The sequence below is a fragment of the Podarcis bocagei genome (genome assembly GCF_964188305.1).
Source record: "Podarcis bocagei genome assembly, chromosome: 3".
Taxonomy (NCBI): Eukaryota; Metazoa; Chordata; class Lepidosauria; order Squamata; family Lacertidae; genus Podarcis; species Podarcis bocagei.
This window is the reverse complement of record NC_138127.1, coordinates 19,397,887-19,414,615: the sequence shown is the minus strand read 5'-3', so window position 1 is coordinate 19,414,615 and position 16,729 is coordinate 19,397,887. Positions and strand designations below refer to the sequence as shown.

General features: G+C 42.0%; 2 protein-coding genes across 4 annotated transcripts in view; one reads left to right on the top strand and one right to left on the bottom strand.

Annotated features, from left to right (window-relative positions):
• Positions 1–16,729, top strand: part of KHDRBS2 (KH RNA binding domain containing, signal transduction associated 2) — a 432,530-nt gene that overhangs the window by 361,108 nt on the left and 54,693 nt on the right. The window lies entirely within an intron of this gene.
• Positions 1–16,729, bottom strand: part of LOC308583290 (uncharacterized protein) — a gene marked incomplete at its 3' end in the record, with an annotated part of 69,998 nt that overhangs the window by 6,619 nt on the left and 46,650 nt on the right. Inside the window, exons 2-3 of the mRNA XM_081187106.1 lie at positions 15,398–15,587; positions 11,023–11,111 (exon numbers count right to left, since the gene is read on the bottom strand). Of these exons, the coding sequence (XP_081043232.1) occupies positions 11,023–11,111; positions 15,398–15,530 (222 nt within the window). The 5' untranslated portion in view covers positions 15,531–15,587. The remainder of the gene's footprint in view (positions 1–11,022; positions 11,112–15,397; positions 15,588–16,729) is intronic.

Sequence of the window (16,729 nt, the reverse complement as noted above, 5' to 3'; positions counted from 1 at the left end):
TGGGTGCCATTGGAAGTAGAGTGGGCACACTGGTGTTATACTACTACTTTATATAGCATAACTAATACATACAGCTTGTGTCCTGTGAGTATTGATGTTTCTGGCTTCTACTGGAAATGTTCCCCCAATATCCCATCCCGCCAGTGGTTTTGCCATAGCTCAGTGGTAGGGCGCATACTTTGGATACCGAAGGTCTCAGCTCATTGACTGCATTTCCAGGGATGCCTAGGGAAAAGACTCCTGGAGATTCACTGCTAGTCGATGTGAAAAATATTGAGCTAGATGGAACAATGGCTTGTCCTGTTATAAGAGTTCCCTGTGTTCATTTAAGTTTACTTTCTTCGTTCTGGAGAACTGCCTTCGATTATAAGTTGAATGTCATGTCCTGAGTTTGTTGTGTCATTCTTTCACCAGCCAACCTTTTGACAAAACGTGCTATTCCACAATGAAAATTGAATCTGGATCCCTGCATTTGCCAGCTGTTGAGAGTGTCATTAGATTACTGAATCCCTGAAGGTAGTCATAGCTGTAAAGACTAGGCTTTTCCAGCATGTCTGCTTGATCAGGCCAATGACAACTTTACTAAAGTATGGAATAAAAATGAGTTGCAAGAGTTACAAAAGTATTGTGAAGCAAGCTTTTAACACTTTCTTGAATCCCTCAAGACAAGGTGTGCCGGAAGGTGTTGGTTGCTTTTATAATGGTGGTTGTTGGTATTGTTATTTTAAATCACAGCTGTATTAGAGCTTAGGAGGCTAATAAGAAGAGGTGTGACATGTTTGTTTTAAATTAACCTTAATTGCATGGCTAGGCCCCGGACCTCCTAGCTCCCCCCGAAATAAATATACCAACACAAGTATATTGGGTTTATGGGATAACTAAGGCCACAACTTTAATGGTTACAGATATGAGCGGTTTGGCTTAGGCAATTGGGTGAAGCAAGACTATATCCTGACTCCTAACGACAGCAGGAAGTCTCTTAAGGGTCAACCACCGGAAGGGGGAGCCCTATTATGTACATCAATTGAGCACCCCCAGGGTCACCATTGGGATCATGGCATGGTCCTAGCCCACGCCCAGGCTTCAGACAGGAACCACCCCAGATCCCTTTAACAGGATACCCTTAACGTGCTACTAGGTAGGAGAAAACCAAATGGCTAGTGCCAATTTTCCAAGTGGAAAAATTCCTACCCGACCCCAACAACCAGGCGACTGACATAAGTCATAGCAAGGCCATTGTCAAACCATGCAAGAAAAGAGGGTGGGTGGGCGGGCTGGGAGATCCCACCAATTGAGGCAAAAGGATGCTGCTTCCCCGGCTGCACCGCTATTTAAACAGGCATAGCCACGCCCCCAGGCAAACCCAATTGGCTGTCCAGGGGCGTGCCGCAGCCGGGGTTCCTGATGACATGGGAGGCGTTCCTCCGCCCACTCCAGGGTCACTGCGAGGACCCAGATTCCCGCCCACAAAGCAGCCCCTCCTAAAAGGGGGAGCTGAAAACTTAAAGCTCCCTTCTCTGCTTTGGAGTCCTTTTGAAGTCCTAGACTTCTTTGCATACGTCTGGAGTGAATTGTGTTCCCACAATTGAGTCTGGAGTTTTGAGAATGATTTCATTCAGTAAGTTCTCTACTGAAAGTAAGGAGAACAGAACTGCACTGTTGTGCAATAGGGCACCCCCCTTCTTCTCTGCCCCCATGCCTCCCTCAAATCTGCTCTGGAGGGTCATGAGAACTCCTAGAGCAGTGTGTAGGGCATACAAGAGGAGAGATCATTTCATGTTACAAGCAGAAGTACTTGCACTGATGGAACGATTGTTTTTTGGTGACGCTGAATTCCACCCAATGTCATTGTCAAGGAAATGCCAGATTCTTATGACATATCAAATACTAGATATTTGTGACGCCTCAGTTATGTAGAGTGAAAGCTGAGAGTCTTGGCTTACAGGAAAAGTTCAGTACTTGTTTTCCCAGGCCTTTGGCTAATTAAGCAATCTAATGCCTTTTAAATGTGTTTGTGGGAGGAGGTTACTAGGTTTTGTTATTATTATATGTATTTTGTGTTTTCATTTTGTATTTTTATGCTGTAAACTGCCCTGTGACCTTCAGGAGAAGGGCACTATATAAATTTAATAAAGAATAAGAATAAGAATATTTCACAAATAACCACAAGGACAATCTAATGAACAGCCTTTTTATTCTGCTGCTCTACTGGGTGCCAGACTTTCTGCTTAAAATATTTCACTATTCTATTTTCAGTGTTAGTACTTAAGCTCTACAATACATAAGTACAATTCAAGAGAATCTGTTTGGGCTGTCGAATTGTACTTGTTCATTTAAAGCTTCACATTCCATATGACCTAATGTGGAGATACCTGTCCTCTTTCTTCAACAAAACACGGGTTGCTCGTTGCCCATGACTTTGAACATTCAAAATAGGCACATTTTGGGGATGGATTAAAATGATATATAATCTACTACAGTTTCTGGAAACAAGAGCATTTGCATCCCCCCACCTTCCCCTTGAGATTACAGTGGTGGCTTCTCTTACCTCCCTCCCAGTTCTGGAAGTGACTTGCTTGAATTTGAGACTTAGTCCTATGTCTCTGTGGTCTTTTGGACAAAGAATCCCCCCCCCCACTTTTCCCCCACCAGGGCTGAAGGACCTGACCCTCTAGATGTTGTTGCACTACAGTGCCCATCATCCCTGACCATTGACTCTGCTAACTGGGAAGGATGGTAGCTGGGAGTTCAACATCTGGAGAGCCACAGATTCCCCATCTCTGCTTCATATCTGCAGTGTGTCTGGACATAAAGAAGCAGGGCAAACCTCACTGAATTCCATTTCCATTGCACATACAAAATACGGTCAGATATACTCATGGCCACTCTCATGCTCTGTCAGTGGAAGAATGTTTGATTTGGAGAGGAATAAAAATAACTTAGGTGTTTTTTGCCTCAAAGGATTGAAATTGCACTTCCTCCACTAGCAGTCTCATTTTACAGTAAAAAAGCAACTGAAACAGGCTAATGTGAATTTGTTTCGTTTTATTAGATGAGCAAATCCAGCTTAATTAGATCTTTGGCTGTCTATCTTTGAAATTAAGAGAACATTATATTTGCATAAAATATGCAATATGCATTTTGCAGAAACAAAATAGAGGAAATTTTGACACTTTACATAAATATCACACAATTAAATGTCAGGTGCATACAAACAGAGTAAACATACATGCATATATTTTGCCTAGGCTTATTTGAAGTATCTGAATAATCATACAAGCAGCCTCACACTCAACAATAGTGTTGAAATGTAGCACTGACAGTTTCTTCCTATAAATGGCAACTCATTAGGAGAGCCAGAGCTCAAGCAAATAACTCTAGATGGTGAGAATTAGGAAGGGCCATGGCTCAGTGGTAGAGAACATGATCTGCATGCAAAAGGTCCCATGTTCAACCCCTGGCATCTCCAGGTAGGGCTGTGAGAGACCCCTGCTTGAACCCATAGAGAGCAAGTGCCATTAAGTGGATACAGTAACAGTCACACTCAGTATAATGTAACTTCCTATGCTCCTGTTGTATTTATGTATGTATTTATATCCCAATTTCCATCATGGAATCCAAGGTGTAGGCAAACATATGGCTCTCCGGCAGCCACCTGTCCAGTCACTGAGCCGACCCAAGCCTGCTTAGCTCCTGCAAAGCAGTAGCCTCATGTGCCTTCAGACCCAGTGTGGCCTGAGACCATTTGTCCAGCATGTATTTATTTCCATTCAGGCAGTTTGCCCATGGACATGGCCCCAGAGATCAAACAAGAGAGCCAATGACATATTTGACTTTCAGGTAGACCCATTAAAATCATTGGCTCCCCACTTAGCTATGTTAACTACAGTGGGTCTACTCTGAGTAAAACTTGGTTGAGAACTTTCAGCCCCAGGTTTTAAGACTGGGCTGAAATCATTCCTTCAGGTGTGTGTTTTTTGGGGGGGGAGTCTCCCTATGAAAATAGGGGGGGTTCTTCTGCTTTCTTGGCAGGGGGAGAAGAATTTCTTTGACATTTTCAGGTGGTGGTTGCCACTTACCTTAATGCGTCTCGCGAGGAAATGCAGGCATCAGGCAGCAGTGACAAGGGCCTAGTATTGTATCGCACCAACTGGATTTCCGAGAATCCATTGGGAGCTATGTGATGTGCAACTATGTGGTATTGTTCCCAAGGCTTTCTGGGATGAGCAGGTTGCCGTAAGCTGTGGAGAGAGCTTTCCACCACAGTGAGTAGCCTCTTTTTTCAAGTTAGAAAATGGAAAACCTTTGGTCACATCACAAGGTGGATTAAGTTAAGTGGCAACCTCATTCTGCCCTGCTGCCCAAGTAAATTTTGAATTACTAAATTAATGTTACATTTCAATTACAGTGGACTACCCATTCTCCTATGGTGCAAGTGTCTTTACAGGTGTGGAGAGCCAGTAATTGTAGGAATGCTACCACTGTAAAAATTCAAGAACTGGGCTGTTCCACTTCAACGCCATAAGGCCACTGTGAATATTCCTAGTACAGGAAAAAAGTGGTGCAGCTCCAGCAATATATTAGCCATTGTAAATTGGAGTTTAATTGTCTCCTTCACCACGAAATATATTTTGCAGTAGCTGGACAGTAGACCTCTTAAAGATGTCACTATTACTCAGAAGCACCTAGACCTTTAGAAAGTCATAACTCATCAGCAATGCGCCAAGTGCTTCTGGGAATTTACAAAGTATAAGAGGTTAAACTGATAGCAGCACACAATGCTCTGCATAGGACAGCACAGTTGTAAGGTTTTTTCCCCCTGTTTGTTAACCATATTTTTCCTTTCTACCAACATACATCATCTGTGGGAATTATTCAGATGAGTAGCTTGGGGGAAGATTGCTGGATGCACAGGGACAACTATTTTGACCTATTGTATTATTTTATAACCAGTGTAATAACCTCAGAGCAGCGTAACTGCATATATAAAACTTCATGATGTGATATGCTGCTTGGTCTCAGGACTGTTAATTAGATGGTTGCTGAAACAGCCTGTATTCTCATCCAGCAAGCCAGTGTGAGTGCTTTCTACTACTGCACTGTACCAATTGTGGGGCAAATGGGACACCTAGTTTTGTATAGCCAAGACACCAATTTTAACATAAGCTTCACCCTGGGAAAACACTCATGAGCCTATGGGTTTTTTCCTCCTTTACTTTAATTAGCAATGGGTGCTAGTTAAAGACCGTTGGAAGTTATTCTGGCACCTAAAGTAGAAAATTACATAAGCATCCTTCCCTATAAGTAAAAATACAACAACAACAACAAAAATAACAGTAGGCTACCATTTTATAGTACAAAAATTCAGCTGCCTACTGGTAGGGACCCTGGCAGTTTGACCTGTGCCATAACAGTGACTACATATAATGATGAGCTGTACATCTTCTGGCAGATCTTATAGGAAAGAAGCCACAGCGTGCTTTGAAACTATTGTCGCTAACGAAAGCTGACAGCTGGGAAAGTTCCTATTTGGTGTTTCTGATACACACCTTTTTTTGTTCCTTTGTTTTTAAATGTTAGGGATGTTTTGACATCTTTAGTGGAATAAAAAATTAATATACCTCTTAAAATGTTCAGATTAAACAGCTGTCAAATTTTCATTTTTGTTAAGCTGCTTTCAGTTTTTGTTGTTGCTGTCGTTCCTTAAAAAAAAAAGAAACACGAATCTTGGGGTGAATTAAAAATTCATGACCTCTGCACAAGGGTTGGTTCGTGAACTAAACATGCATTGCTCACTTGAATACAGTGCATACAGATATCCTCAATAGGCCGACTTTTTAAAAGGTAAGACTCAAACTACGCTTGGAAGGCACATTCCAAGTGATGTATTTGCATGCAAAATGACCATTAGCCGGGGCAAGAAAGTGGATCAGATTGTTCAAAAACCATGCAAGCTGCAGCAATGTTCATGTGAAGAGGGTCGCAGTGTAGCCCTGCACCAGTTGCACCTGTCCCTAAAGTGTGGATGTGTGATGTGCAGGTACAGAGCTGGGGTTGGTTACACCTTCCTACTGATTATGGACTCTTTTGTGAACCTGTTGTTTCTGCTTTTTATGGGTAATAGTGCTTAGGAGCTTATTTCTATCAGCCATACTTCTAACTGGACTTACAAATGTAGCATTCTTTAGGCTTACTCTGAGAGGTTGTGTGTGTCCCTTTTAGTCTCCTTTTGATAATACTAACTCTTCCTCTATTCATTCCCAAAGGCTTACAGCTTGAAATCTGAGTTAATTTATTAAGCCCCTGTGGGCCATATCCAATATGGAAAATCTCTGCTTGAACAATGCACTGAAAAATGAGAATGTTAAACTGCGGCTTTAGATGAGAAGTCTGCAGTCACTAAGTGCCTTGGTTTTCCCCAAATTAATGATTTGAGAATAACAAGAATGCAAAGGAGCAAATCAGTGCCAAGGACAAGTGTATGACAGGGGGAATTATTGCGAGTTTTGGAAAAGGAACTGTGTAAAAAAAAAAAAGAAACAAAATGATGTTTAGTGCAAAAACCTTTATGATCAGATTTCTCCTACAAATGGTTCTCTCTCTCTCTCTCCAGTTGAACTAGCATAACTCTAACCATTATATTTCCAGACTTTAAAAACAAAAACTTCTGTTAAAAGTCATGGTAAAAAAAAGAAAAGCAACCATTACAGTAAAAATGATTCAGTATTTACTTTTGCTTTGGCCAGCTCCATCGTAAAAGATGACAGCTATGGAATGTGACGAGGTTTTGAGGTGCTTTAAGACATAGATATATTTATGAATTGCTTCCCATAAAATCAAATACAGTGGTGCCTCGCAAGACGAAATTAATTCGTTCCGCGAGTTTTGCCGTCTAGCGAATTTTTCGTCTTGCGAAGCACGGTTTAAACGGCTTAACAAAGTCGCAAGACGTTTTCGTCTTGCGAAGCAAGCCCATAGGGAAATTCGTCTTGCGAGGCAAATCGCGGACGAAAAAACCTTTCATCTAGCGAGTTTTTTGTCTTGCGAGGCATTCGTCTTGCGAGGTACCACTGTAATTCCATATATAAACATATATAAACAATAGTTGTGCTAGCCCAATAGGATTTACTCCTTTCTCTGCCCACTGTGCATGCCCCATACTATTCCAAAAACTGCTCTGGAGAGCCAGTGTGGTGGTAGACTTGTAATCTGGTGAACCGGATTCGTGTCTCCACTCCTCCACATGCAGCTGCTGGGTGACCTTGGGCCAGTCACACTTCTTTGAAATCTCTCAGCCTCATTCACCTCACAGAGTGTTTGTTGTGGGGGAGGAAGAGAAAGGAGAATGTTAGCTGCTTTGAGACTCATTCGGGTAGTGATAAAGCGGGATAACAAATCCAAACTCTCCAGAGGGGTGGGGTAACCCCCAGAACAAATTTAGGAGTTGCAGAGGGGAGAAAATGTTGCATTACACAAAGATATATCCTTGTGGTGATGGGATGTTCCTCTTAGCACTACGCTGAATACAGCCCAATTCAAAGCAATTATTCTGCAACCTTTTACCAAATAAGAAAGTCATGAAACAGACTTTGCAACAGGTTATTTCTAGATTGAACTACTGTACTGTCAGATTTTCACATACATTTTCAGCAGTGTTGAAAATACTCCATGCTGTTTTGACTATTTTTGGCACGTGTGTGTGTGTCTTCCTGCTCATGCACATAGACTGCTTTTATTCTTATTTTCTTTCCTTACCGAGCCCTCAGCAAAGTTGTCACACAGCCAAATCTGGCTGCATTGTATCCTGATGATGCTATTATTTGCATCGTGCTACTGTTAGTTGGTGCCATCTGTGTAGTGAATCCAGATAGACAAAAGGTGTGTACATGTTGTGTGTGTGTGAAACGTTGTCAAAGGAGCAGCAAACATGGGGAGGAATTGGCAAAAAAAATAGGAACATTAAATCAAACTGCTTTTTTGTTTTTTAGTTCTGGTTTGTTGGTCTAAGGGTAGGTGTGCTTCTTGCTTTGGGTGAAAGAGGTCAATTTCCAGGCAAAGCTGTGTCTCCAGGGGAAAAGTAGCCATTTTTTAAAGAAAGTTATTAGTTCTTATATTCCATAAAAATATTTATATTCCTTTGCAGTATCTTTTTTAAAAACATCTAAATAGAAACTATGGAACATTAAGTAAAGCCTTATCTATCTAGCTACCTTGCTATGTCATAGTGTACTGCATAACTGGAAATAAAAGCAAATTAAAAACTGTTGCAAAAAAATCTGCCTTACAAGAAATCTGGATGTCCTGGTCCAACAAAGAAAAGACCCTCTGCTTAAGGGTACTTTCAAGGAAAGCACATATATTGTTTATTTGCTCCAGCATAATTTTGTTATAACACAAAGCAGAGTTCCTATTACCAGCATAATCCTCTGTGTGCCTACTCATGCCCTACTAAATCCCATGGAATTTTCTTTTGAGGAAACGTCTTTAGGATTTTGTTGCATGTCTGAAAGATCTTCCTCCGCCGCCCTTTTTAACCTGAAACAAATCCCAGACAGAGTCTTATCATCATGTCCCTATTTAGAAATGTGTGCCTCCCTACTCCCCACCAGCTGCCAATTTCAATTGCTGCTGATTCCCAGGTGCTTTGGGATTGGTTCATGTGGCTGTAGTTCTTTAAATGTTATGGCAATGATACAGTATGGACTCCTAGGACAGGTATTTTTCTACAGCTTCTTACAGTGTGAAGGGCACCTTCATTCTATCTAGATCTGAGATATTTTAAATATCTTAAATATCTTCACACCAAGTCATTCATTCATTCCTACAGTAAAAAAAAAAAGTCCTGTTGCATCCCTTATTGCTTTGTGCTTATCTGCCCTTATTGCTTTGTGCCCTGTACCGTGCCACTGCAACTAGCCATCCCTGCTTTGGTATAAAATTAAGCATGCCCCTCCTTTCCCAGTGATTTAATACAACAGTTGTATTTTCAATAATCAGCTTTCACCATTGATTTACCATATTACTCACCATACTCACTCAAAATGACATTTTAAAAAAATCATTGTTTATGAGAGCTTTATGACGCAAAATTGTGTTGTTCTGTCTAAATAAATAAAAAGGGGGATTTCTCCCCCCCCCCAAATATAACAATTTTTGAACTTCTCAAATAAGTTACCTAATTATTTGCTACATATTTCTTCCTGGAGAAATTGCATTTATTGCACTAAATAATTGGTCTAAACACAGCTACTTTTGCCCTGAAGCATGCATTTGCTTAAACCAGCTAACTGACAGATTTGAATACATTCCAATCACATGCAATTACCAATTAGAAGGAGAAATGTAATAGATGCCCTGACTGACTTATGCTGCAAGATATAGAAAAGAGGTGAGGAACATGAGATCTTCCAGATATTGTTACACTGCGACTCTCACGAGCTCTATACAGCACAGCCAAGAGTCAGCCCCTCCATGCACAATAAAATCGTGGATGAGCATGGGCTTATTATGGACTGGCAGTCAGCAACACCACCACCAAACCAGAGAGCTCAGTGGATATGCTACCAGTACCTTCTTGATGGGTGAGAGGACTGGAATTAGGAACAGAGACCAAACATCTAGGCTTCCACCCCAGATGGCAGTCATCCCCTCCAATCTGAATCTAGACTTCCCTCTGCCCATGACCAATGAGACTGGGGCAGTATTTTCACAAGTCCCTGCTACCTGCCCTCCCAGACATATTTGAGGACCGTCATCCATCACTACATACAACTGGGAGATTAGACCACAGAAAATCAATTTAAGGCCTAGTAGTATGCACATCTCACATGTCAGGAGAAAGATGGTAAGTCCACAACTACACTCCTCTCCATGCCTCTCCCTCAGGGAGAACCGCAACAAACCAAACTTCCCATGAACCAGGCTTTCCCCCTGGGTGAGGGTCATGGGCCTTTTTCTGACAGTACCTGGCCTGCAATTCTATACCCTGACTGACCAAGGAGGGCAGGTTAACCCCTTTGGGATGCCATCTCTACCTATAGCAGGGCCTGTTGTTATAGTAAGGTAGGCTCTAGACTACACTCATTTAGCCAGCAGTCCAACCCCAACACACTAAACAGTACACCCTCTTTCCTGCAGGTAGATCTCTTACTGGACAAGAAAACTGACACGGGCAAGCAACACACACTCTTGGCTTGCTAGGAGATAGACCAGGCAGGGACTAGGATAGCCCCTTCCTATTTAGTCCTTCTGTAGTTTTTAAACTTTAGTGTTTAAACTCTGCTGGAAAGCATTTAAATTGGACAGTTTTTTCTCTATTTTGTTTTCTTCCTGAGGTGGTGTTGCATTATCCTCTTGGTCTTGTCTTCTGTTAGCCACCGTTAAGTATGTGAAGAAAGGTGGGGTTAAAATGCTTTTGATAAAAACTCTTGGCCAACCCTATCTTGCTCATTTTTCAACCTCGGTGCAGACCATGTTGTGCATGTAAGCAACACATGAAGTCTACTGAGTCTGCACACATGCCACCTGTATCTCTGTCCAGGACTATCCAGGTTATTTGAGTTCAAGAACATGCATAACATCACTGCTTAGAGGAAACAGAGAGCATAGAGATATAAAAGGAGGACACTGCCCTTCCATTCTCTGCAATAATTCATTGTGTTGCCCTCTTTAAACGTTATCGCTCACCATCTCTGCAGCAAAATGCTTCTCTGTTGCACATATAAAGGTCTGCTAGTGAGCATGATGCAATAATACTCTGCTCTCCTGGTAACTGCCTATGTGTTTAGCCATTCTTTTCCGTGTCTACTGTGCATGTATATATTAATTGTTTAAACATTTATGGTCTGAGGATGCGAGAGGATAGATTGTGTGCCCAATAGCACTTGACATATCTATCTCTCTGGGTTGTTGTTTCTCTCCCTCTGTCTCTCTCTCTCTCTCTCTCTCTCTCTCTCTCTCTCACACACACACACACACACACACACACACACACACGCACACACAATACATGCACTTGCATACCTTTAAAGGTGAGTAGGCAGTTACAGAAAACCAGGCCCTGGTCGGGTCTCTTGCAAAAGCGATAGTGGGTACACTCCAATGTGATTGTGCTGAAAGAGATCACAAGCACATCAATAAAAATAAAATCAGCCTTGCATGCTGTGTTGTACTTCAGCACCTATTGTGAAGTCCTGTTTTTCCTTTTTTTTTTTTTGATAAAAAGGGAAAGAAAATACTGTTAGTTTTCAAAAGGTTTTCAGACTGTCACATTTGACACTATTTATTTAATACCGTTGTTGAAAAGGAGAGCTACAAAGGATGTCTCACCAAAGATTTGAATTATGATGAACATCCCTTTCCAGTGCCTATCCGTTGTAGACAGCATTGTCATCAACAGCCTCAAAATTATCTGCAGCCATGCAGCATGGATATCTTAAAGGAATAAAAGCCCAGCAATTACACAAGAGCAAGATAGGAACACGTTAGAAGTATCCACTCTTCTGCTACATAAACGCTAGGATGCGAGAAATCTGCTTCATACAAGACGACCAACTCATTATTTTTTCTATACAGTTTGTCTTGCTTTCAAGGTACACATGTTTCCATGATAACAGAGACAGGCAAAGTGGAGGCAAAAGCTTTTAAAATTCTGTTGAAGAAATACACAATGCACTCCTCTGGCAATGTGTATGCTTGCTAGAAACAGCTGATGGCCTAAATACTGGTGAGAGTATAAGAAACATTAAAAGAGCCCTCGTAGAATCGAGGATCATCTAGTCCAACCGCCTGCAGTGCAGGAGTCAGTGCAGGATTGAATCATCAGCCTGTTTAGGCCATCACTACCCTAACTGCAGGGACGCAGGTGGCGCTGTGGGTTAAACCACAGAGCCTAGGGCTTGCCGATCAGAAGGTCGGCGGTTCGAATCCTCGTGATGGGGTGAGCTCCCGTTGCTTGGTCCCTGCTCCTGCCAACCTAGCAGTTCAAAAGCACGTCAAAGTGCAAGTAGATAAATAGGTACCGCTCCGGTGGGAAGGTAAACGGTGTTTCTGTGCGCTGCTCTGGTTCTCCAGAAGCGGCTTAGTCATGCTGGCCACATGACCCGGAAGCTCTCTGCTGGCTCCCTCAGCCAGTAAAGCGAGATGAGCGCCGCAACCCTAGAGTCAGTCACGACTGGACTTAATGGTCAGGGGTGCCTTTGCCCTTTACCTTTACCCTAACTGCACACCTATGGAAATGGTTTGGTTGCTGATTGATTTTGTAGATGTGTAGGCCCTGCCCCTATCTCTCCAAATGGAGGATTAGCAAGCAGGGGTGTTCGCTCTGGTCGACCGTGGTCAAACTCAATCCCTCCCTCCCAGTTGCACACTGATAAGCTGGGGGTGGAACAGAGCAGCAATGGGAGCAAAAGCTTGGAAGTCGGGGATACTTAAAAATGCTTAGCATCTGCTGAACCATGCCCTAGGATGCAGTCTCCCAGAAGAAGAGGAATAAATAATTGGCAAGCCTTTTCAGTTGAAAGAGCAGGATGCAAATGCTTGAAAAGACGAAAATGGATGCAGATTTTGCAGCTAAGCTTAAAAATAGCAATGGGAAAGAGTCTGAAGGAAACCATCTCGCCTTCCAGAGGCATCAGAATAGATGTAATTATTATTTTTATCTTGAATTGCTATGGGTCTTTAATTAAAATACTTAAATTATAGGTAATAACCATTACCTATATTGATTTTATTTCATTAATCAAATTGCTACCTTTTTGCATCCGTTTCATTGGCACTCCATTTCAGTCCCAGCCACAAGTCTTTCCCACCCCCTCCATGTGTAACTTTTAATTATACATGACCTTTTGGCAATAGCTCCTGTAAAAGAATGAAAAATCTTTGTCTCTAGACTCATTACTCATGCATATCTTTTAAAGCCAAGACAAAAGTTCTGTACTAGGCCTAATGCTTGGCCATAGCTTAATATAGAACAATCTATCACACCCAAAATATCTTTTCTAATTATCACATGTCTATGTCTGTTCCAAAATATATGTTGTGCATATTCATTTTTCCCCCCGAAGTACAGATAGGAGAGTAGACATTTTTAAAGTGCATTTAATTGGACTGCAAAGAATGTGGTCGGCCTTGTTAGCTCTCTGCTTTTGCACCCAGTTATGTAGCTTATTAGGGACGTGGGTGGTGCTGTGGGTTAAACCACAGAGCCTAGGACTTGCCGATCAGAAGGTCGGCGGTTCGAATCCCCGCGACAGGGTGAGCTCCCGTTGCTCGGTCCCTGCTCCTACCAACCTAGCAGTTCAAAAGCACGTCAAAGTGCAAGTAGATAAATAGGTACAGCTCCGACGGGAAGGTAAACGGCGTTTCCGTGCGCTGCCCTGACTCGCCAGAAGCGGCTTAGTCATGCTGGCCACATGACCCGGAAGCTGTACGCTGACTCCCTCGGCCAATAAAGCAAGATGAGTGCTGCAACCCCAGAGTCGGTCACAACTGGACCTAATGGTCAGGGGTCCCTTTACCTTTATGTAGCTTACTGGGTGACCATGGGCCAGACCCTTTCTCAGCCTCAACTACTCCAAAGGGTTGTTGTGAAGATAAAGTAGGAAGTTGAGAAGAACCATATGTGCTATCCTAAGCCCATTACAGGAAGGTTGGGCATGATGAAGCTATTCTTTTATCCCACTGGTAGCACCAGTGGTGCTACATTTATTCAGGGATGCGAGTGGCGCTGTGGTCTAAACCACCCAGCCTCTTGGGCTTGCTGATCAAAAGGTCAGCAGTTCGAATCTATCTGATGGGGTGAGTCCCATTGCTCTGTCCCAGCTTCTGCCAACCTAGCAGTTCAAAAGCACGCTAGTTAAAGTAGATAAATAGGTACCCTGTGGCAGGAAGGTAAATGGTGTTTCCATGTGCTTTGGCACTTGTCATAGTCCTCTGTGCACCAGTAGCAATTTAGTCATGCTGGCCCCGTGACCCAGAAAGCTGTCTGTGGACAGATGCCGGCTCCCTCGGCCTGAAAAGCGAGATAAGTGCTGCACCCCATAGCCTCCTTTGACTGGACCTAACCCTCCAGGGGTCCTTTACCTTTTTACCTTACATTTATTCTTTGCTGTGAATGATTTTATTACTCTAAGCTCCTAACCTCACCTGTAAGTGTGCAGGTTTTGAACCTTCATAACATCCCACCACTCTGGCATCATATCTTAAGGATCAAGTGTTGTTATATGTTCATTTATTTGACATTATTTGTGCATTTGGTTGTTATGCTGAGGTGGTAGATTCCCTTTTCCAGTCTTATTGTTCTGCCTTCACTTTGTGACTGTTAGGTCTTTAAATCTCACCAGTTGGTACCAACTGTGAAAGATCATTTCACCTCCTGTGAAAAACCCTACCTTCCTGACACTGACTATTAAAGATATATTCATCTTATTGATTTATCCACCAAATAGGGAAGAATTTGCTTTCTTTCCACTACCTTTCTTTCCTTACATGCAGGATCATTCCCACAACTACCTATTTGCGGAAGATTGCACCATACCAAAATGTAAAATATCTATACCTTAAAAAACCTCACACCACTGTTTATCCCTGGGTGGATGAGTGTAACTGATTACCTTTTTTATTTATGTATTGCATTCACTGCAATTATATCTCCAATTTTTTTCCCTCCAAAGTAGTGTACATGGTTTGAAAGATCCTTTATTTTATTCTCACAGAAACCATGTGAAGTAGGTCGGACTGAAAGATGTGACACTGACCTGATGACACCCAGTGAGCTTCATGACTGAGTGGGAATTTGAACCCTGGTCTCCCAGGCTCTTTTTCCAGAATAGCCAGCATGGTGCCATCCAGATGTTGTACTACACTTCCCATTATACCTGTCTATCCAGAGTGTACCACATTGTCTACCCTTCTTCTGTATCTTCCACTGCCACCAACCCTTTCTGGTAGTGTCTCTTATTCCTCTTAGAACACACAATAGCTGAGTTAGACTACAGTGGTGCCTCAGGTTAAGTACTTAATTCGTTCCGGAGTACCGTTCTTAACCTGAAACTGTTCTTAACCTGAAGCACCACTTTAGCTAATGGGGCCTCCCGCTGTCACTGCACCGCCGGAGCACGATTTCTGTTCTCATCCTGAAGCAAAGTTCTTAACCCGAGGTACTATTTCTGGGTTAGCGGAGTCTGTAACCTGAAGCATATGTAATCTGAGGTACCACTGTATAGGTATGAGAGAAGTCAGACCAGGATATTTATTTTAACGTTGAACTAAATATATTTACTGAAAACTTATTTTCAATATAAAAGAAATATTTTGCGGATTGAGTAGCAAACTATGTTGTAGTCATCAGTGCTTGTTCAACCAATTCTATTACCCAGTTGCTATCATCGTAACTCACAGATTATCTCAGGGGCACTCCTTGAAGACTCAAAGCTTTCCGAGCTCTGTTGCCTGTAGCTGAGAAATCTGGCTTCAGCCTCTATGTACATAGGACCTGCTGGGGACTTTTCCTCTCCTTGTAGACCAGGCATGAGGAACCTGTTTTGGCTGGTGGGTCAGATCCAATAAGTTCCCATTTACAAGAAATCCTAGACACATAGATATAAGAGTTTTGGTATACTTTCATTGGTATGTTGACATCACATGTAAATATGTAGCAGATATAGTTTATAAAATTCACAGCACAGTCCAGAACTATCCTATTATTGTCACAAATATGTTCTATCGAACACAGCTTTATTAAGATCTTTATGACTAAGGTGAAAGATATATTGTGAGCTGCCTGACCAATATCTGTCTGATGGCAAATACACAAAGTAATAGTGGGTTGCCTGCATTTGTCTTACAATGGTTTTGTGAAGTACGTAACAGATTATGGAACAGAGAAGAAATGTCTAGATATCATGATGGCTTTCTGGGACATTTAATTCTGGGATCCATAAAAGGAGAGGCAATCCTTAATTTTAGTGAAATTAACTTCAAGGAAAAGTGCTGAGATGCTAAGAAATACTGATCATAAAGGAGCTGGAATTTTAAATCTTAGTAGCAGAATAGGACAGGAAAAGAAGGAATATCTGACTTTTAAAAGGGCAGCCACTCTATAAAAGGGCACTTGCAGGGTGTACGTGGAAAAGGTTGCTAAAAGGCTTAGAAATATTAGAGATGGAACGACACTATCTCAGAATGAAATCCCATATATGAAGAGAGCTAAGATAATGCCAGTAAGGCTGAATAATATGGTTCACAAGACTGGGAGGTTGGGGATCATCTGTCAAAAACGGGAATTACTTTTCAAGTGATTAAATGCACAACAGGTCTGCATTCTTAAATGTACAATGTCTGAGGATCCTGATAAGCAGCTGGGTAAATACTGGGAAAATATTTAACATAATGCAATCAAACCCTTTTTTTATGTTCCAGTAAGTTAAGGGAAGAGTGTTAAGCACATGCTTAACTTGCTTGACTTAGGGCTTAGCCAGAATTACTTGTATCCTTGTTTTGTATCCATTTTCATGAATGGCACCTGCAGTTTTTAAAGAAATGTTCTTCATTTGTTCTTATTGAATGGATTGGTTACACTAGTACCATGTGATTTTGATGTCACACTGTTGTGGCTGACATAATGATGTCATGGATGCCTATGCAAAGAAGGAGAAAGGTGTGATAAGCAAGCAGCAGCAGATCTTCTGAGAACAAGATCTGAGAAACAACAGTAGCTGGATAGAACAAA